At 43.2% G+C, this 22,788-nt stretch overlaps 4 protein-coding genes across 5 annotated transcripts; 2 read left to right on the top strand and 2 right to left on the bottom strand.

The window, feature by feature from the left end:
* Positions 1-9,945: 9,945 nt before the first annotated feature.
* On the bottom strand, positions 9,946-11,073 carry LOC115766357 (cell surface glycoprotein 1). The gene has a single exon (XM_030710257.1). The coding sequence runs from the start codon at positions 11,071-11,073 to the stop codon at positions 9,946-9,948; it is 1,128 nt and encodes a 375-aa protein (XP_030566117.1).
* A 209-nt stretch (positions 11,074-11,282) lies between these two features.
* On the bottom strand, positions 11,283-12,842 carry LOC115766460 (mucin-2). The gene is made up of 2 exons (XM_030710394.1): positions 12,698-12,842; positions 11,283-12,638 (listed from the first exon to the last, which is right to left on the bottom strand). Exons 1-2 carry the CDS (start codon positions 12,803-12,805, stop codon positions 11,415-11,417), a joined length of 1,332 nt encoding a protein of 443 aa, XP_030566254.1. The 5' UTR covers positions 12,806-12,842; the 3' UTR covers positions 11,283-11,414.
* A 1,755-nt stretch (positions 12,843-14,597) lies between these two features.
* Positions 14,598-16,853, top strand: LOC115766424. Its single transcript, XM_030710348.1, has 5 exons — positions 14,598-14,826; positions 14,975-15,284; positions 15,347-16,053; positions 16,107-16,455; positions 16,523-16,853. The coding sequence occupies exons 1-5, from the start codon at positions 14,671-14,673 to the stop codon at positions 16,828-16,830; spliced, it is 1,830 nt and encodes a 609-aa protein (XP_030566208.1). The 5' UTR covers positions 14,598-14,670; the 3' UTR covers positions 16,831-16,853.
* A 1,457-nt stretch (positions 16,854-18,310) lies between these two features.
* LOC115766431 (sentrin-specific protease 2) lies at positions 18,311-22,365 on the top strand. 2 transcript variants are annotated; one of them, XM_030710358.1, is made up of 7 exons: positions 18,311-18,448; positions 18,530-18,621; positions 19,615-20,482; positions 20,656-20,826; positions 20,890-20,895; positions 21,005-21,203; positions 21,262-22,365. In XM_030710358.1, the coding sequence occupies exons 1-7, from the start codon at positions 18,330-18,332 to the stop codon at positions 21,874-21,876; spliced, it is 2,070 nt and encodes a 689-aa protein (XP_030566218.1). In that variant the 5' UTR covers positions 18,311-18,329; the 3' UTR covers positions 21,877-22,365. The 2 variants fall into 2 exon arrangements, with proteins under 2 accessions (XP_030566218.1, XP_030566219.1); XM_030710359.1 differs by lacking the exon at positions 20,890-20,895.
* The last annotated feature ends 423 nt before the right edge of the window (positions 22,366-22,788 follow it).

The following is a 22,788-nucleotide window of genomic DNA, read 5'->3' on the forward strand; positions in this document are numbered from 1 at the left end:
GTTGTTGTTGTTGTTGCTCGTTGTTTCTAAGCATTTTCTATTGTTGTTGAACTTTTTCGGTTTTCTTTTGTGGCCATTTCTTTTTGGGGTCAAATGCGAACACCGGGGTGTGTGTGCGCGTGTGCGTGTGTGCGCATGTGCGTGTGTGCGTGTGTGCGCATGTGTGTGGCACAGACGCACCCGCCCTTTGGTAATTAAGATCTTGGTGCCCGGCCCAAGTGACGCCAATTAAGATATATTTTAATGGTCCGCTGGGCAGATTAGAGGCTCCTCCAACTGACCTATTGGAAAGAGTATTTTTTTGAAACGCGTCGCTTTAGATTTACGTGAGCAGGGTATATTTATTATTTGGCAGATATTTTGTTGTGGCTGCAGCGAAGTTATGCAAGTTCTGCAAGTAAACTAAAGGAAATGCCGAAAATAGTTGCTTGTTGGTTTTTCATTTAGTTTGGGTCTGTGGGAAAACTTTGGGCTTGGGCAGACAGGCCTCAATTATGAAGCCGGACGAGTCGAGTCAAGACGAGTCACATAAATAACTGACACTCTTTGTAAGTTGTTAAAATTGAAGTGAAATTGCAACTGATTATTTGAATTGTTTTTTTTTTTTGTCGTTTTTCGTTTTTCATTTTTGGCTTTTCGTTTTTTCCTCTCCGCCTGGGGCCATAAAAACGGGCATAATGAGAAAAGTCAAAGAGCCGCAAAGCCGCATAATAATATTTGAGTTATAATTAAATGGCGCGTCGCTAGAGCGCTTATGAATAATATAAACCAGATTATGGCATTGTTATAGTATTGTTAATTGTTTCGCATTCGCATCTTCATCTGCATTCGCTCTATGTCGTTAAATTCAAGATATCTGCTTGAGCACCATCTTAATTGGCCGCGTCTTAAATCAAAAGCGTGTCAACTGAACGCATTAATAATCTCATATAAGTCTCTCCCTCTCTCTCTCTCTCTCTCTCTCTTGCTCTTCACACAACTGAACAGGAATATGTAACACGCTACGTATGCGTAATTTGCGCTTCTTTATATGCTTTATATAAAACTACTCACAACTACATGATTATCTAATCCAACGGTGACTATTTGCGCACAATAATTCATTTGGAGATTGAGTCATTGGCAAATGAGTGCAAGAAATCTAGTTGATTCGTTTCTGGGATATGCAAATGATGGTAACATAAAAGTTAAATGTCTTTCTCACTTGGTTTTCCAATTAGAAGCTGTATGGAAATTAGTTTGATATCCATAATGGAAGTTGGCATCTAAACGGAAATGATATTGTACTTCTCAAGCTTTAAGCAAGCCCCTCGAAGTTTCACTCAAAGTTAATTAATCACTTAATTGGCTTGCCATTGACATAAGTTTCACAATTAATTGCAATGTCCTGCCAAAATTGGCATGATGTTGATACATTTAGCATGAGCTTTACCAACAACGAGCCTTAAACTACTTTGTGATTACTTTGTATATAGCATGTTCCTGGTAAATTTGGCATGCAGTTAGAAAGAAAGGCAGCTTGCTATTTCCTGTTAAATGTAAGTTTTAAAACAAATAGATAAGTCTCTGCAGGAAAAATGTATCCTCAATGGGGATGGCAATATTTTTGCGTATAGCATGTTCCTGGTAAATTTAACATGCAGCTTGAAAACAACGGCAGCCTGCAATTGTTAAATATAAAAAAGACGAGCCTTCAACTACAACATTGCTTACACATACACATCTATCATTCGAAAGTATATCTAATTGATATATTGTTGGGTCGGCAGATCAATCAACTGTTGACTCTTTGGGCGCCAATGAAAGTTGCGGGCAAGTAGAGGGCAATGTCAATTGGCAATAAGCTCTAATATCGCCTCTAATAGCGATTCCCATGAAGCTCTTTAGCTTTATCAGCGGCACTGGCAATCGGGCGATCTGCCAATGTGCATGCCAATTACGCATTTTTGCTTTGGGCTTACGCTTTTATTTTTGTTTTAGCTTAAGAGAGAGAGACAGAGACAGACAGGCTGTCAGTTAGCTAGAGAAATGAAAGATCGATTCAGCTTTTTGGCATGCGAAAAGCACAACCAACGCGTCTGATGGTTACATAAAAGCCGAACAGCAATGCCCAAAAATTATGTGTTTAAATATATTACATTGGTATTGGCCATTGTTAAAGTTAATGTTATTGTTTTTGGCCCTGTCGCGGTTCGATGGGGCTCACCAGGGGTGATCGGTGCGAATCGGTGCGGTTCGGTTCAGTATTGTTTGGTTACCTTTGCGTGCGTAACAGGTGCGCCGGCCAGTGCATTTCAATTGAAAAGTGAAACACAACATTTGGAAGAGCACCAAACCGAGTGCTACATGTGTATAGCACTATTTTTGGGGGAGCGGGAGTACGCGACACGCATAGCATATGCCATATTATATAGCCCTCCCAAATTATGGATAATACGTATATATATGCCACGTAATTGTAGCACTGTAATAAAATGCGCTCAAATTTGATTGTGCAATTGTTGCATTGCATTTCATTACTCTAAATGGGTTTTCGGGGATGACCGATGGCCAAACACATCGGATTGCCTCTAGAAGCGAGTGTCATTGACTGCTTAATGCGACCAAAGATCCGCACGGGCCACAATTATATAATCGCCTGATGATGGCACTTTAATTGACTGAGGCTCGCTGACTGTCAGCGTGACGCGTCAGCTGGAACGTCATTGCCATGGGTTTTCCATCTGGCTTAACTACCTCCGAGACAGGAATACGCAGACCAACCAAAAGAAAGACACACAGCGAGCCAAAGAGAGAGAGAGAGAGAGAGAGAGAGAGAGAGAGAGAGAGAGCGAAAGAGAGAGAGGGAGAGGCAGGCAGGCACTTGCTTGTCCGACGACGCATAAACGTGTTGATGTGATAATTCATTTAATTGCTAAATTCATGGCAAAAGCATTGGATAGTGGAAAGTGGTTGCATTTTTAGCCAACTGGCTAACCCTTTAATTAGCCATGCATTGTCATGATCACAAAACTATCCCAACTGCAAATTATGGGTGCCGCGTAAATGCTACAAATAGCCCACAGTCAGGCAACCTGTTCAAGTTAACAAGCCAGTTAAAAGGCGGCCAGGGGCGCGTTTAAATGGAGCTGCCAACAAAGTTGAATTGAATATAAGCTAAGCCCGAGAAATCTACAAAGGGGCTGTAAAGATATAGAACTCATTATGTGGAGGACGCATAAGTCGATTAGCATACAACAATCATTCGCAAATAAGGGAAGATATAGTTAAGCGAAAATATGTGTAAATATTTTGAAGTTCCTCTCCTTATGATAATAGTAATAAAAATGAAAATAATAGCAATTACAATTATAATTATAATAATAATAATATCTAGGGTCCCCAAGAGGTAATAACTAGACAAAAAGAAGAAGATCTTTGCAGAAAACACTGCTCAAGAATTCTGCTGTGCTCAACCAAGAAAAAACATAAGAAAATGTTATAACATCAATTTAGAGATTTTCTGTATCCTTCATTAGAAATATCGCGAGTCGACGTTCACATCTAAGCGACTATAATTTTGGCTTTTAAATTCGTTTTACATCAAACTTAAGCCCTACTCTAAAATTGGTAAAATGATATTTTATATATTATATTATGATATGCATATATGCTCAGTAGACCCGGAAAAGTGGAAAGTGTTCGGGCTTGAGGGGTGAGCGGGGGGGCAACAGGCAGCGCCATAAGACCCACTTTGGTATGGGCATGAACAAGCCCTTGACATTCTACAGAGTCATGGCGAGCACTGAAAACCTGACCTTACCCTAGTCAAGAGTCGTAAACTTGCCAGCCATGTGAAAATTCTCGGTAAATGGGCTACCCAATGCGTCATTTGTTTTTATTTGCTATTGCTTCGCTTTGCTTTTGCCGGGCTGGCTGGTATTACCATTTCCACACTTACCATTTTCAGTGTCTGCGCCGTAGAGGCATACAAATTTTCCAGGAAAAGTCTAAAAGTGTTGTTTGCCGCTTGCCTTCGCCGCCTTCGAGAAATGCTGCGTTATCCAGTCGATGGATCTGTCAGTCTATTTGATTGATCCTGCACGGCTGACAGGTAAAAATTGACGGCTTTGCGTGGGAATAACACTCGTTTTTTTTTCTTTTGTATTTTACGGTATATATGTGCTCTTCACTTTGATGTACAAAAAAATATATATACTTTTAAAATGATCTCTGAAAGAATGCACGTAAGTAAAAAAAAAGCAAAAAAAAATATGCATAAATAATTGGATTTTTAGTAAATTGTCGCACTTGATTTTGTTATCACTTTTGTTTTCGACATACGGCACGCATTGATGCTCGAATCTTAAATATCGGATCTCGTATTACTCCACTGTATCTCGTTAACCGTTAGCCAAGCCAAGCGATCGAAGCCAAAGACCAAAACAAACTGCACATGCGCGCAGGCGCCCACAAACTGAGCCGCGCGCATGGAAAATGCGGCAGGTAAAGCGGCAAACGCGACGTCGCACCGTGAGACTGTCGTGAGCAGCAGTGAGAAAGAGAAAGAGCGGCACCGGGAGAGCAAGAGCGAGACGGAAACGCAGTCGAGTTGTGGATGTCGCTTGTCTCTAGCGCTACGTGAGCACTCGCGGGCGGTTTTTGCTCAAAGGCAACATGCAAAATGTTGCAAATATCTGTGACAACAGCAGCTGGAACTGGAACGTGAACGGAAACGGGAACGGGAACATGTACCGAAACGGGAACGGGAACTAGAACTCAAACAGAGGCATCCTTGCAACACTGCGTGAACTGCTCTAAGCAATTCCAGAATTGCATAGATATTCAAATTGCAACAGCAACAAAAGCAAAACTAAATCATGTAATTTATCATTCACTCGCATTGTTAATTTTCTCATTTGATATTAATTATAATAAATGGTCGACAAATCGAGTGTGTGAGCAGAATTACAGAACATGTGAATAGAGAAAACCAAATAATTCGCATTGAAAACAAAATGGACGTTAATTTAAAATACACAAGTTATTGTGCCTAACTTAAGCTTAATTGTTTGTATAATATTTAATTTTTATATGGGATATCAGTTTTGACTAACTGACTGACTGATTGGTGATCAACGCACAGCCCATACCGTATAAGCTAGAAAGCTGAAATTTTCACTGTAGTTACCCTATGTGATGAAGGTGCACGTAAAGATGGGATTTCGGGAAATTCCACCCCAATGTGTGGAAAAATCGCGAATCACGTTTGTATTTTGTTTAGAATCCGATCGGCCTCAAGCTTATTTTCAAAAATCTTTGTCAACATTCATCTGATGGTGTTTCGCATTTTTTTGTAAATCCCTTCCTCCTTGGTGGGATCCCTTTTGTGGGTCTAAGATTGGGTGAATGACATTTTGCGCTCAAATTCATTTCCAGCGATCTATATGAAAAACCATGTGAGACTTGTTTCACGCTTTTCGCAGAATACAAGCTTCCTCGGAAGAAATGCGATTCAAAGATTTTGTGGGTGAAGTTTTAAGTTTGCATATATATGTATACATATGTACATGTATGCATGTTTGTTTTGTATATCTATATGCAAAAATGCTTGCATGCGTGCATGTATGAATACATGTCCGGATACCTACATACATGCACATATACATACAAACATACATGTATGTATGTATGCATTTTTGCATATCAAAATAAAGGCATGCATACTTATATGTTTGTGTGCATGCCTGCATACATACGTATGCATGTTTGTTTGTATATATGCAAACATGCATGCATGCATGCACATACATATGTACACACATGCATACTTGCATACATACATACGTACATACGTAGACACATATATACATATATACATACATACATACATACTTACATACATACATACATACATACATACATATAGACATACATACAGATATACAAACATACATACAGATATACAGATACAGTATGCATATACATACATACATACATACACGCAAAAAAACCAAAAACAAAAACTACCAAAAATAAATCAAAAAAAAAAAAAAAAACACTGCACTATTAACTAAGCATAAAATCAGCTGAGCCTACTTGAATTATTGAGAATCGAGGAGTAGAGCACCTGGTAGAAGTACGTTTTATATAAATTTGCAGCACAGCGACAGAAAAGCTTGGTCTGCGTTTGGTCTTAGATAGCGAAGATGCATGCACACATTTATATATAAATACATACATAGATGCATGCACACACCTACACAAAGACACACACACACACATAATATAATAAATGGACATTAAATGAACCGATCTTAGCTACTCTAGGTTGGAGTTCTGGGGTATTATCCAGTCGCCCGCCAGGTAATGGGGCCAAAATTTCTTTTAAACAAACAGCTGCAATTGTTGTCTGCCTCATTTGCATGAGGTGGATCGCATAATTGTACAACATTTAAATGCCGATCTTGGCTGGCACATTTTTTTCTCTCAAATAATTTGATGTTTGGGCAACAATAAAACCACGGCGACAAGATGAAAACAACGTGTAAATGCGCAAATTACATAACAAGTGCGAGCATGAGCAACATTCAAATAAAGATACAATTGTATCTGGCCATTTATCTCAGCTGGTGCCCCCCCTCAACATTTTGGGTCAGCAGTGGGCGCAGTTTGTGCGCCCAACAAAAATGATGATAATAATAAAAGAAAGGTTCGCACGAAATGTTTGTGATTTGTTTACTGTTGACTTGTTTGCTGGGTCAGCTGCGCAACACCTGCCCAAAGAAAGTGAGGAACAAAACCTCATCACTGTTAGATACAATGTCACATACAGCATATACAGTATACAGTCTACAGTATACAGTATACAGATGCCAGCCAGGTAGCAGCTAATGTCTAAAGATACATTCGCATATTGCATATGAACGTTCGCTTAGGGCCAAATGGCACACACAGTCCAGTCTCCGAGTGTGTTGCACGTAGCGCGTCTCATTTTTTGCGCTGCTCTAACGCTTATCACATCATCATCAGCACTAAGTAGCGGAGGAGGGGCTGATACGGAGCCCGATACGTGCCTGGACTGCGTCCAAAAGCCGGCGTGATTTTGCATTTGAAGCAACTGCCGTCCGCCGTCTGCCTGGGCTGCGACTGGAGCTGGAGCTGGAAGTGAAGCTCGGCGTGCTTTAATTGTCGCCAGCGTTGAAATCATTTTAACGAGTTACGCGCATGCGCAATTGTCCAACCAAGCGACGGTTCCCGCTGTGTCTATGCCAGCTCAAAACCCGCCCCGCATCGCCCGGCCCCCTGCCCACCAGTCACCTGCCTGCCTGAACCCCCCTCCCTCCCTGCTGCTGCTGCCTTATGCAATCGTCGGCGCCGCCAACTTTCACTCATTTGAGAATTCATCGAGTTGTGGCCGCCGTGCGATTTACTTGCATATTTATTGCGTTCATTGCAGATTTCTATGCATTCCATATGGCCCCTACCCCTCCCCCTGCCTTTCTAATGATTTTATAAATGCTTCCTCTTATTCAATACGCCAATTTCTTATTTATAAATATTCTTATTAAACTTATATCAAGAGACAGCATGAGGCGACAGAAAGAAGATTAATTACTCTTGTGAACATTTGGCTTCGAATTGCTTTTATATAAAAGACTTAGTCCCAACCGATCTTTCCTAGAGAGCTATATAATAAAGTATTCGGATTTCGATAATATTTTGCTCACATGTTTAAAAAATACATTAGGCCAAATTATTTTCGATAGCTTAATATATACCAACTAAACAAGAATTTACATATACCTGCAGGTATAGCCCGTCCTTGCCCGTGGCACGTGTGCTATAAAATAAATGTTCTCAAAAAGCTTTGAAAATGATTTTGAAACTGAGCGGACGGTAAACAAACATTTTAAAACTGTTGCGAGTGGAATTTCCCAAATCGCTGAAACACGCATTCATTATACCCTGAACCCATTAAAAATGGGTATAAGGGTATATTGTATTTGTGCAAAATCCAAATGTATGCAACAGGCAGAAGGAAACATCTCCGACCCCATAAAGTATATATATTCTTGATCAGCATTAATAGCCGAGTCGATCTAGCCATGTCCGTCTGTCTGCCCGTCCGTCCGTCCGTCCGTATGTATGAACGCAAGGATCTCAAAACTTATAAGAGCTACAGACTTAAAATTAGACGTAGATGCTCCTAGTGCCTGCGCAGATCGAGTTTGTTTCCGATAATCGATAACTTACTCCGTGTCCAAGCAATCGATAAAAATCGATATCGATATCCTGTTTTTTGGGCAATTTCGGTAAACAATAAGAGTTAGAGTCACCAAACTTGACATATAGCTTCTAAAATAGAATATATATATGCATTTGATGTTGGAAGAAGAGGGTTCAGGGTATCCCCTAATCGGGAGCTCCCGACTTGAACTTCTTACTTGTTATTTTCTAATGTAGAGCTTTGAAAATTTGTTTGTTGCAAATCGGACACAACTTAAAATTCTCAAAAAAAAAATCTTTAAAATGCACTGTGAAACACGACTATGTAGATCTCCCGAAATGAATTTTAGGGCGAAACGTCACCCACCAAATCTTTGACCCCCATTTCATCCAAGGAGGGATGGCTTTTCTAAAAAGTGCGAAACAACCCTCAAAATAATTTGAACCAATTTCTTTGAAAATGAGTTTGAGGCCGATCCGATGGTAATCAAAAAGTTTTATACAAATCGCTGAAACACGTATTTATTAAGATCTTTTGTAGAGCTCTAAAAATAAGTTTGAAGCGAATCGGACAAAACTTAAGACTACCCTAAATAATCTTAGAATCGCACTTTTTACCGAGGATGCTTGGATTCTGCGGAGAATGTAAACAAAAAAAACACGCCTCAAATGATTTTTCATATAGATCCTTGGAAATGAATTTGAGCGCGAAAAGTCACCGACCATATGTTTGACTTCCATTTCCTTTCCCGAAACCCCGTCTTAACCTGCACCTTCGTCACATAACGTAACTACAGGGAACATTTCAGCTTCCTAGCTCTTACGGTTTGGGCTGTGCGTTGATCACCAATCAGTCAGTCAGTCAGTCAAGACAAACTGTTTTATATATAGAGATATGCTTCAGTAATGTAACACACTTCGTGACAAAAGTATAATACCCTTCACCAGGGTATATACAATGAACGAATTCCCATGCAACACCAATTCGCATATGTTGCGATTATTTTTTATAAGGCATTGCCCAGATAAGATTAGACTTGTTTTAAATTATTTAGAGTTATCTTAAATAAGCCTACATAAATATCTATTTACCACGAAAAATAATTACTAAACGCGTTTAGGGTACATTTCCTATCGTAAGTTCGCGGCAATTACGAATTCTGATTCACAAGTTTCCTGATTATATTTATTGTAATTTTTTTCAAGCAGTCGTGAGGTCTATCGCATTAAGTTAATACTGAAATGTTATAAGAGACTGTATTAAATTTTTCAATTAAATTGGATTGTCTTTAATTGCCCAGCTCAGGTCCACAGATCCACAGATACCCCCAAAAGCACTACGTGGCTGGGTTCGAATATTATTCGAGTACGAGTAGCTCGTAATTAACGCTGAATGGGAGCCAATCGCTGTCTAATTAAGCACCTAAATATTGGAAGAACTTGAAGTGCCATTGATAAGGGAAGGGCGGTATCGAAAATTAAATTGACTCCTTATCGACGTCATAAATATTTCCTATTGTAACCGAATTGATTTTTAGCCCAGTTCAGGTACAATGCGTGATATGGTATGCGTTTGCAATCAATTAACATCAATTAAACTAGAATTTATTTATATGGAAAAAAAAAAAACAAAAAAAATATTCCATAAGTATAGAACAAAGAATTTGGTATAGTTATGCATTTCTTAATAGTACACAGTGGGATATTTATTTCATCTCTAAAATTCTTCACTTATTCTCACTGCTGCGGAGTTGTTGGGTTGGTGCAATCGTAGCCCAGCTCGCAGTACCTCGAATCGGGATTGAACTGCATCCCTTCTGGGCAGTCTTGGGTTAAGGCAATTAAGTCCCCCTCGTCGTCCTCGTAGCATATTACATATTGATAACAGTTTCCATTCTTGGGCAGAAAGCCTGTTGTTGCGCAAACTTCCTTTACTGTGGTGCTCGTTCCAGGTTGTTCGGTGGTGGACTCATCAGAATCCTTGGTAGAACCGGGCGCATCAGTTGTTTCAGGCTCCTTGGTGGAACCGGGCGCATCAGTTGTTTCAGGCTCCTTGGTGGAACCGGGCGCATCAGTTGGCTCAGGCTCCTTAGTGGAACCGGGCCCATCAGTTGGTACAGGCTCCTCAGTGGAACCGGGAGCATCAGTTGGCTCTGGCTCCTTGGTGGAACCGGGCGCATCAGTTGGTTCAGGCTCCTTAGTGGAACCGGGAGCATCAGTTGGCTCTGGCTCCTTGGTGGAACCGGGCGCATCAGTTGGCTCTGGCTCCTTGGTGGAACCGGGCGCATCAGTTGGTTCAGGCTCCTTGGTGGAACCGGGCGCATCAGTTGGTTCAGGCTCCTTAGTGGAACCGGGCGCATCAGTTGGCTCTGGCTCCTTGGTGGAACCGGGCGCATTAGTTGGCTCGGGCTCCTTGGTGGAACCGGGCGCATCAGTTGGCTCTGGCTCCTTAGTGGAACCGGGCGCATCAGTTGGCTCTGGCTCCTTAGTGGAACCGGGCGCATCAGTTGGCTCGGGCTCCTTGGTGGAACCGGGCGCGTCAGTTGGATCAGGGCCCTCAGTGGAATCGTCAAAATTGCCTGGCGGTATTGTGGGATTTTCAATGTCGCTGCCATCAGCTGCGACAGCATCCCGCGCCCGCTCAACACATTTTGCCAGCTCCGAGCTGAAGCTCATATTGTCCTGGCACCTCAAACGCCTCAATGAGTAACCACCATTGGGTGTTGGTTCGCAGGCAAAGTACTCCTGCGCATTATCCACGAGCGCAACGAATCCAGTGCGACTGCATGGATGGCTTTCTCCGGCCTGGACGGCTCCGCACAGCACCAGGCACATGGCGGTCAGTGCCAAGTGAATGTTCAACATATTCGCAGCTTACTGTACAATGACGTCCTTTTTAGGCAATATCTTTAGCGACTCGTTACTTGTTTCGACAGACTAACTGGACTGGGCTCTAGGCTCGGTTCTTTTATAGTCGGCCGCAAACAACTTAATAAAAATTTTGGAGATTGCGTCCGATTAGCTGATAAACGAGCCGCCGCTGCTGCCGGCCACAAGCCCATACAGAGAGTGAATATTAAAGAATTTTAGTCTTTATTCATGCAATACAGAAAGAAAAAAAAAAGATAGAATTTAAGAACCATAACCAAATGAGACTACGCTATACACCAACATAGATTGTGAGTGGAATCTGGGGCCGATTGGATTTAGAATTCGAAGCTGGGCTGCTCTGGGGACTCGGCGCTCTCCACGGACAGGGGCTTGTTTGCCTTGGCGTCCTTCTTGGCCTGTTCCTTGGCTGCTTTCTTGGCCAGCTTCTCCTCCAGCTTTTGCTGCTTACGCGCCAATTTCTCTTGATTCTTCTCGGCCTTCAGGCGCAGCTTTTCCTCCGCCTTCAATTCCTTTTGTTCACGTTTGATGGCCGCCAAATCGCTAGCTTCCAGCGCCTGTCCGGGCAATAATTGCGTCCAATCGAAACGCCAGCAGCGGCCTATCAAAGGCTCAAAACGCTGACCAACGGAGCAGCGCACAATGTACTTGTGGAAGCCACCGCGCAGTTTCGGAACACAGTTATAGTAGTGGGTCTCATCGCTGCCGGCAAAGTGTCCGGGCCTCTGACAAACGAACGCATCGTTGTCGCATTCCGCCAAATCTCGCACGCAGCGGCCGTAGGTGGGCGAGAAGGCCAACAGTGGAGGGCATACCATATCATAGGACTTCAGCTCACCCGTCAGCAGGTTCAGCAGACAGTTGTGGAAGTGCTGACAGTCGCCGCTGATGTCAGGGAATAGACCCACGGTCGGGCACTCGAATACAGGCGGTGCCGGTGGCGTTGGTGCAATGGTGGTTATAACTGGCTCCGCTTCCGTGGTGGTGGTGGGCAGCTCCTCGCTGGGTGTGGTGGTCGGTGGCTCCTCGCTGGGGCTTGAAGAGGACTGCTCCTCGCCGGGGCCTGATGTGGTCGACTGCCCCTCCCCTCCGGGGCTTGAAGTGGACGGCTGCTCACTGGGGCTCGAGGAAGACTGCTCCTCGCCGGGACCTGAAGTGGACGGCTGCTCTCTGGGGCTTGAAGAAGACTGCTCCTCGCCGGGGCCTGCAGTGGTTGACTGTTCCTCGCCGGGGCCCGTTGTGGACTGTTCCTCATTGGGCGCAACTGTGGTCTCCTGCTCGGGCTCGTTGGGATTGAGCGTGGTGGCCGCATTCGTAGGCGCAGTAGTCTCTGTTGGTATATCCGCCCCAAATGTTGTTGTATCCAGCTCCTCTATGGGCTCTGTTGTTAGTTCTTCTGGCTGATCTGTGCTCCCAATCGTTACCTCCCAGCCGCTGCCTTCGCTGACTGTTGTTGTCTCGCTCCAGGCATCTGCTTGACCTGGCAACTGGGCATTCCCATCGCCACTGAGGGCCAGAATGCCGCAGGACTTGGTCATTAGCTGCAATTGACTAACTGTTAGATATCCATATCCTGAGCACACGGCCAAAAGAGACTCACCAGGGCTGCGCAGAGCAGTAGCACCGAGGATGCTGTCGAGAACTTTCCACGCTTCGCTGTCATCGTTCTTGTTTGGGTTGTTCTGGTTGTCGTCGTCGTCGTCGTCATCGTGTTGCCGGTGGCTAACTTCGGTCGATCGTTGTATGAGCTACTGCCGTTACCCACACCCTATTATATAGCAGAAACTTGGCGCCGGATGCTGCGGCTTATCAACCCTAGCGCCTAATTGCCAACCTGGCCCTATCTCCATCTCCAGTCTGACTTAGTATATAGCGCAAATAAAACGTTGCTTTAACGTCATCAACCATGGCAAAATACAGTTGTAAAGCCATAAAATCAGCTGCTGCTGCTGCCACGCCCAGCACAGCTCTCTGTCCACGGATGTGAAACGGAAGTGTGTAAAGATATACTCAGTCTTGATAAGCGCCATGATAGGAGGTCAAACGACAGACGTGTTCATGTTATATCCGGGGGAAATCTGAATCTGGATGAGCTCCGATCGGACAGGCGGGTACTTTTTGCCTATCTCCCCCGGCCGCTCAGCATTATTTATTGGCATGAACCTTGCCTGTTTGAGTGATAAAAGGAAAAGAAAAAAACAAGTATGAATCACCAAGATTGCATATATTTTGTTTTTTACTTTTACTTTCCATTCAACACTTGTCCTTCTGCTACACGGTTTCGAACTGAACTGATTCGACCGACTATGATATATATAGTAAGGAGAACGGAAAACTATAAATGAAAATTTAATTGTTTCATTTACACTTTGTGTATATATGAAAAGGCAAGGTTTGAACCAAAACCTGGGCTTATGGATGCGGAAAAAATGGTTAACCAACCGGAGCTTAAATCAGAAAATCGGTTTAGACCATTAGCCGAGAGATCGAGCATTGGCTTGGAGTTTGCAGAGTTGAATTCCTAGTATATGTATATTCAAAAACTGTTTTCTTCTGATCCAGAATTTCCAAGGCATATATCTAAGTATTTCTTTCGAATTTTTATTTTCCAAGACTCGGCGGCAATAAGTTTTTTTTCATTTATTTGTTCTCAAGTGTAAAATATAGTATATATAGCACAATCATTTAAGTAGTAAATATTTCAAATACTTTTACAATATTTAAATACAATACAATTAAAAAAAAAATAGAAAATACTGTTTAAACAAGAGGGATGCAGATTCGAGTCCCAAATTGCGGTAGCCAATGCAGATTAGATTTATACTTTAGAGCTTTATCCTTTATTCACAGAAATAATGAAAACCATGAATTGTGTGGCTTATGCACTTTTTTCTGATTTATTTTCGGTACATTTAGATGCATAACTTGCAATAACAATAATCAAATCACATTTTGTAATCTTAATATTTGCTTTACTTGTAAGAGATTGCATTTGGTCAAAGTTGTTTTTTTTTCCGAGTCCAAATAAATAAAATATATTATTGTGTTACGCAATTGGGGGAAGCAGTGCACTCAATAGATTAACTTGGTTCACTCCAAATGGCCCATATAGTATTACCGAATCGTATGCTGCACGTTATCAGAGTGCGATGTCTGATCAGCTGGCGTCTGGTCATAAACATAATCCTCTGCTGGCGTTTTCAGGAAAGCCAACAGCGTCAACGATGAAGACAAACTTTTTACATATGTATCTGACGTTAATCTCTGACTGACTAACACACACACTCACACACTCACACACACACACACACGCACACACCCACACACACACTTTGTGGTTGGGTGGGTGTTTGTATGTAGATATCTTCAATGTGATAAGCGCGATTATTATCACAGTTTTTTTTTTGTTTTTGCCATTATCTAAACGGGTTTCGGTTTGGTAAATGATGAATGCTAACGGCCAGACGACGCGCCTCACACAGTACCCGCACACAAAAATTCCACACACGAAAAGCAAACGGATCCGGATCATCCCCAGAGAGGTCGCATTCTCTATTGCCGCGCTAGCCAGGAATGACGACAATGCCAATGGCAACAGTGGCAGCGGTTCCAGTGGCTGCTACAGCCGTACGTCGCACCGCTGCCCGGGCCACCGCCGGTGTCCAACGGCGTCGGGTGGTCAAGAAGCACATACAACAGAAGTACATGCTCTGCGGCTTTGCCATACACGTAAATAGCAGCTCCCTCTCCCCCTCTCTCCCTCTCTCTCTCTCTATTTCTCTCTCTATCTCTCTCTCTCTCTGCCTCTCTTTCTTCTACATATGAAAGGGCTCTCTTTATTAATCTCTCTCGTTCGTATGCTGCGTCAATTCTCCAGGCCTTTCTAGCAACACCCGCGTATTTATATGGCAATATTGTGGAATCGGACAAGGATCTGGTGCTGCGCATTTGGCCAGCGATTGTCTATCAAGCTACCGGCGAGCTTTGCCGCTCCATTATGGAACATCTGGACACAGAGTATAGCGGTCGTGCACGGGAAACGAATCAATATAGGCGCATCTTTCTGCTAGCCACACTGATTGCATGCCTATCGCTGATGATTAGTGGCATATTTTTCTCGTCCGCCTGGGTGGTGGTCACCACCACCACTCAAACGGTGGCCATTGTCTTCTACGGCTGCTTTGCGGGTAAGCGAAACATCGGCTCCAGCTGCCAGCCAAATCCATTGAAAGTCCCAGTGGCCTTTTAGGTATTGGCTCCAGCCTGTATTTGTGGAAAACCCATGTTATACTAGAGGCAGTCCGTCCGCGCGAGGACAAATACGTGCGCAAAACAATTCATCTGTGTGGCGAGGCCTTCTGCCAGCTGTTCCTGTCGTTCGTCTTCACCAGCCTGCGCACTCTGTACGGCACGGCACAGTCCATTGTGCTAATGTCGGCAATGCTGGTAAATCTCATTCCACTGAGTCTAATCATCACTAAGCATCGGGAGGATGCATTTACCACCAAGCGGATATCAGTGATCAAGGCTGAGACTGGTTTCGGTGCATTGCCATTGCGTGCCGCGCTAGCGGCTAACTTTGTTGCTGACCAGCTGGACGGGCTGGACACGGCAATGTCGTGGCGAAATCCGGCTACAGAGATGACCAGCACTGCGCCTGCGGCAGCTGTGGCCGCCGCCGTCGTGGATACGCACAGCAACTACATGCTCGCCACGGATGAGGCATATGTCACCTATGTTAACCCCAATGGCGTCGAGATTATGGAGATAATACCCGAAGAGGATGAAACGGTGTCCATAATGCGTTCCAGCAATGCCACCATCGATAATTACAGCATGTCGCAATCGCAAGTGCTGCACAAGTCCCATTCAAATGGTCGACTCCATGCGCAAAATCCGCCAAATATCACTGGAACGGGCAGCTCATCTCCGCTGCCGGAGACGCACGCGAATCTGGTAAGCAAGTGAACACAGTGCATTTCTGATCCTCATATTTTCCTTGATGACAGCATCGCATACGACGCATGTCACGCGCGGTTACCTCGCATTTATGGTGGAATCTGCTGGATAAGATTGCCATGCCGCTGCAGCATGCGTTGATGGTGCCACAGCTGTATGCCAGCACGCTGCTGCTTTCGGCGGACATCTTCAGTTATGTGATGTGCCTGACTGTGCTGCCGGGACTGGCTGTTAGCCATCATGCGCTCAAGAACGCCGAAATTCCATTTCTGTTCTCGCTGCTGGCCTTTCCATGGATGTGCTTTTCGCTGATGACGCCGCGTTTCGGTTCAAGCCTTTACAAACGCAAGCTACAGTGGTACACATTGGGCAGCATCTGCAAGTGCCTGGCGCTCATTTGTAAGCATTGGAGTCCTGAAATCACAATACGTACAACTATTTATTGTCACACACCATTCCATCATAGTTATTAGCTTCTCCACATCCAAGCTGCTGCTGAGCGTTTCGGCTGTGCTGTTGGGCTTTGGCCAAGTGGTCACCGCCTTTCTACAGGAGATGGTCTTCCAGTTGGGCATGACGCGCGCCAATTGGACAGCCATACGCCGGCCAGTGCACTTTACCAATGGTTTGCTGATACTCATCTGGGGCGCTCTTGCCCATTGGGTCGTTGTGAACTACTCGTTTCAGGCAACGGTGGGCCTGGCGGGAGCTTTGTATGGATCAACGACATTGCTGTGGAATTTTTTGTTTTTCTGTTGCCAGAGCAACGATTAACACTATCTCTAGCCATTAGAAAATTCAAATAATAAATATATGCGCGACTATGTCAGGTGTAGCACGAATTCATTAAAATAAACAAAATGGCGTACATATTTAAATTTTAGGCGGTCAATATGTATCAACATATCGCACAATCGAGATTCGATAGTTGTCGGACGACTATTTAGTGTTGCAAAATACATTTTGCGCACCAAAGTTTTGGAAAAACTATGAACGTTTTTTTTTAATAATTAGTGCAACAGCATTCAAAAAAGCTTCAGGTAAATCAATCGAAGTTCATAAAATTAGAATTCCTTTATTACAATTGCTTAAAGCGGCATTAAAACTTTTTCTAGTTGCATTCAGTATTTTTTACTTAGTATTTTTTTTGGCATTTTCGTTTTTATGTAGATGTGGTTGCTTTGTCGATATGTCAGCCTGTCCGTCAGCACGCTAAATTTCAGGCGATCAAGCTTTTGATTGTAGAAAATTTAAAATATTTTATATATTTTCCGTACATTCATACAAACAAAAGAACTGGTAAGTAAAAACGCCTGCTAAAACGCCATTTTGAGCGCCTATTAACAAAACAAGCACTCGCAATATAAGTTTTAAACGCGGCGTCGAAATCGCATCAGCCGGCATTAAATTCACTTTACTTACAAAATATAAATATTCGCAATTGTATTAAAAGTGCGCGTTGCATATGCATTGTTGTTGATTTCTTTTTACCATAAACATTGCGTTTGCCCCGCGTCTGCACATTGTGTGCGTTGCTTTTTTGTTGTTGTGCTGATATGTGACTGTTGCAAAAGCGGCGCGCAAAATTTACAGATGAACCTGGCCCCAGACGCAGACATCTTCGCATGGCGGCCATGTCCAGGTAACCGATAAGAACTAACTTGCTACTATTATTGTTGTTTTTAGTTTACCCCGCATTGCACACTGTAGGCAGTGTGCGCGAAACATCCAATATACTGCCCAGTCAAGTAACAGTGGCGGCCAGCGGTGCCAACTGGAATCCAGAGCACGCATTTGCATTGAACGGAGTTGGGCTGCCGCTCGATTGGGATACTGCATCAGTGACAAATGGCGCTGGCCTCTCACCCACGTATGAGCCCATAAACGATTTTGATTTTGATCCAGCAACGCACCAGCAACAGCCCAACGATTTCGAGACAGCATCGGAACAAAACGATTTTTCTTTCACATCATCTGCAACTGAGGGAGATTCGGAGCCGGAATCGGATCCGCGCTTGGCAATTGTACAACGCACCTTGGACTTTATTGGCGACATCTGCAGCAATCGGCAATTGGACGGTCTGTGGGGCGTTCTGCTGCTGCAGCGTAAACTAAGCGATGTCCGCGAGTATCTGTTAAGGATCTCGATTACATCTGAAGCAGCCATTGCATTCGAGACGACTGCATTGCTGAACGAGATTGATTATAAAATAAGCGCTTTATCGTCTAAAATCGAGAGTGCAACGCACACAAAGAACCCACATCACGATCCGATGGGCTTTGATCTTTTTAATTGGATACGTCACTGGTTTCTGTTGGGCGGTCGCAACAACAACAACAAGGAGCCACCCAATACTAGAAACGAGGACAGCGAACACAATCGCAAACGAAGGTGAATACAATCCCATTCAAAACAATCCCTCCCGATGTATTATAATATTAAGCTAACATTTAATTCTTCACTCGATTTCAGCTATCAAAACGTGGCCACCGAGGCCACAGCTCCACGTCCGATAAAATATCGCCGTGTGGATAACACATTTCCCAAATTTATGCCGAATGACGGTGAGTATTCAAAAATGATCGGCTTTGTCACATTTCAGCGCCAAGAACAAACAATTCACATTCGTTCACTCAGCCTTGTTTGTCGTCAGTCAGGAATAGGCGAAACTATTTTCGTGGTCAAAAAACACGTGAGCCCTCTGTGGATCTCGCAGGTTTTGGGGCTTGGCTATAGTAAATTGATCTTCCTCTCCTCATCTTCCTTGTCCTCGAGCATTTTACTATATAATATGTTTAAAGCTAGGAGTGTATGTACCGTGTAGAAGTGTCGAAAGAGACATCAGTAAGAAAAGGAAAAAGTTAAGAGAGTTAAGGTTATAAATCGTATAGAGGAAGGCCTTGAGTCGGTTTTAAGTAACACTTCATTTGTTTGCTTAAAAGCTGGGGGCTGTGGAAAGCATGCTTCGGGTATTTATGTTTCTTGTGGGAAATACAAAAAGAGTTAGTTAGGTTTCAGCTGTAAACTATTATCCAGCTTTGTGAATAGCACTGGCGACTATGCCCTGGCTAAGATGATCTACATGCATGCACTAGCCTCATCCTCTCAAACCTGTTTTCTCATTGTTCAGTTCACACTGCACTTAAACTAAATAAATTTTCTTTAGTTTTTTGTTTATTAGGAAAAAGAACCCGGCGTCGCCCGGTAATTATATGAATACAAGTGGTCTCGAAACTCCTTGTGCATTTGCATTTGACCAAATTCCATATAAAAATAAAAAATGGCTTAAATTTGAACCAGCGGCCTGCCGCTGGTTAGTCCGACGCTCAAACATGTAAGTCACGCATGCTCATGACGTCACGTTTGGAAGGCACACTTATATGGCTGCGTTGTTTTTGTTGGTTTTTTCACACACTTTGACTACAGTTTTCCCCAGCTTGGAGATTGAATTTTTCAAAAACCCTGTCGCAGTACTCTTTGACAACAAATGAAGTTTTAGTAAAAATTTTAGCATTTAAATAAAGTTAATAATAGATTGTCACTTCTTATTTTCATAGCTGATGATTACAGCCACATGGCAACCGCGAACCAGCGCAAGGAACAGGAAAACAACAGCAATCACAATGCCTACCAGACACACAAGCGTCTTTCCATGTTCTGTACACCGCAGACGCGGCAGGTGCGTGTACGCAACACCCAAGCTACTATTTCGGTTGATCTGTCCGACTCTGAGGAGCCGCAGCATAATGAAAGCAATATGTATCAAGCATTTGCCGATCGTCTTGTTTCGGGCGCGCAGCCCCCGCCGCGTCAAGATGAATTTGGACGCAACTCATCGTCAGCGAGAAGACCAAATTTGCTGTACTCCGATGCCGTGCGTTTCGGTACAAATGGTTTTGTCACCGATCTAAACTATCAACCACGTCCTGCTAGTAGTCTCTCTTCATCCGAGGCACGTTTGAATGGGCATGTCAGCAATTTATATGACTCGGGCGTCAGCAGGGACAATATAATGGTGTTGGAGGAGCAACGCAACGAGCATAATCAGTACGTCAATCTGATCAATAATCTCACTCTTCATGAGCGCGAGTGTGCACGCCGTTCCGGTGCTGCTCGTGAGAATGAAAAGCCACCGCCTCCGCCGCCACTGCAGCCTATTAGCCTTAATAGCACCGACTGGCTGCGGGGTCTAATCAAAAGCAAGCCCGAGTCCCGTGCGCCCCTCCGCTCCGAGTACGCCAAGCTGCTGGATTACAATTCGAAGCCACAACAGCAACAGCAGCAACAGCCATTCTCACTGGCCAAGAAACCGCCGCCACCTCTTATGCAATGCTACGGACTAGGCGGCAGCTCCTCCAGCATAAAGCCAGACAAGCCCGAGGTCACTGAAATCGTAGATGATGATCATGGAAAGCAAGCGAATAAGTGAGTGTCCCTTGACAGCTAATTCGGGCGAATGTCCCCGATTAAATTCATTCTTAATACTATTTAAAATTCTTTGTCAGTTCATCAATATTACTTTAAATTTGTGTTTACGCAGTTTGCTTACAATTTAGGGAAGCTTTCGATATAATAATTAAGATTTTATACTTTTATAGAACACAAATGATGCCGCCACCACCCGGGCTGTTGATGTCCCGGACTAAAGCGCTGCAGCTGCGCCACAGTAAATCCATCTATTTTGCTGATAACTATACAGATCTCTTTAATGAGAAATGTGCGCGTATGCAACAGGAGGTGAATCATGCAAAGAAACTGGTTATTCAAGAGTAAGTGTACTGTATTCGAGACGAATGCCTAAATCAGTTTATAAACCCTGTAAACATACTTAGGTGCGGGTAACATTTAAGATCATATTGGGTGGAAATGTTTTTTGGCTTATTATCCAATTGCATTCGGTCTCATGCTTTCAAAAATTTGTAGGCTTAATGAATAATTATTCCACAGAGCTGAAAGAACAACAGAAGAGCGTCGTGCTTTTGAACAGGGCTTGCGCGAGAACTTATCCAAACGACGTTTCATTTCCCAAACATTGTTTGTGCTGGAGAAGTATCCATTAGAGGAGGATAGCGAACCAGAATTTATTCCATTCACCGAAGCCCATCAGCAGCGCTATAATGAGCTAGTCTATGGCAGGGCCGACCAGGTGAACTCATCTATTTGTATTTTATTATATACATATTACTTATTCATTTTATCTCTAGGTACTTATTTCCAAATTCAGCCTGAGTATTACTCGCAATGATATTCGGACGCTAGCTGGAAGTTCTTGGCTAAACGATGAGGTTATTAATTTCTATATGAACTTGTTAACCGATCGCTCGCAACGCAAGGAGGGCAAACTGCCAAGTGTTTATGCTATGAATACATTCTTTGTGCCCCGGCTGCTGCAAGGCGGTTATAGCAATGTGAAACGTTGGACTCGCAAGGTTGATATATTCAGCAAAGATATAATTCCGGTGCCAGTGCATGTGAGCAACGTCCACTGGTGCATGGCCATTATCCACATGAAGAACAAAACAATTCGCTATTATGATTCAATGGGCAAGCCAAATTCGGAGGTGTTGAACGCCCTAGAGAATTACTTGCATGAGGAGTCGTTGGACAAACGCAAGAAGCCGTTCGACACCAGCGACTTCACAATTGAGAATGTCCAGAATGTGCCCCATCAGACCAATGGCAGTGACTGCGGTGTGTTTAGCTGTATGTTTGCAGAGTATATAACACGGAATAAGCCGCTCAACTTCTCCCAGGAGCACATGGAGTACTTCCGCAAGAAGATGGCCCTTGAGATTTGTGGCGGCGAGCTCTGGATGTAAAGTGATGGCCGCCCAAAAAAAGAAAAAACAAAAAAAAAGAAGTGTACCAACATTATTATTAACTAAGTTAGCTTCCTTTTCTTTTTTTTGTATAATTTATTTATTATTGATAATAATGCGTGTAGGACAAGTCGGCCGACGCATCTTAATTTTGAACTTAGAATTAAATGTTCCATTTTCGTTTTCAATCTCATGGCTCTGCGCTCACACGAAATACACGCACACACAATATCAAACAGACAGACACACACATACACAGACCCACCCTCCCCCTAAATCGGAATTTAAAGAAAAGTAAATCTATATTATTTCAGTGTTGCGTTGTACGTCTTAGAGACTGTGGTATACAGATTTTTAGCATTTAAGTCGTGTAACAAGACACACCTAGCAGGCGATCTAAAACACTATACTACAAAAAAAAAGAATAAAACAAGAAAACTACTACTATTGTAACACATCAAAGCAAAATCAACTCGTGTAATAAATAAAGAAACTAAACCGCAATTTTTTAAAATTATTTTTTGTATTGGGTTGATCAGTCCAAGCTTCTATTTTGACGAAATAGGGCGAACTGATGTATTATCAAAAAATGGAGCAGCACACTCTTAAATAAACTGTAATGTAAATAGAGGTACTATTACAGCCGCAAGCCGGTTCTAAGCCAAACCCTTTCGATCCCAGGATTCCCATTATTATTATACTACTAATCAAATCTTCAGCCAAACCAATTGCCCAACTAGCAAACGAACTGAACCATTTAAAATAATATGGGTTTAAGTTAAACTCATGGCCAAAGCATAAATAACTTGGCTCCCAACCATTGGATTTATCTAGCCATAATGGGTAGATGCCAATTTTGGGTGGGTATCGAATTTAGACCGCGACTTCTATACGAAAATATAAAGGGCCTGC

The sequence above is a fragment of the Drosophila novamexicana genome, unplaced genomic scaffold (genome assembly GCF_003285875.2).
Source record: "Drosophila novamexicana strain 15010-1031.04,08,12 unplaced genomic scaffold, DnovRS2.1 tig00001151-arrow-arrow-pilon, whole genome shotgun sequence".
Classification (NCBI taxonomy): domain Eukaryota; kingdom Metazoa; phylum Arthropoda; class Insecta; order Diptera; family Drosophilidae; genus Drosophila; species Drosophila novamexicana.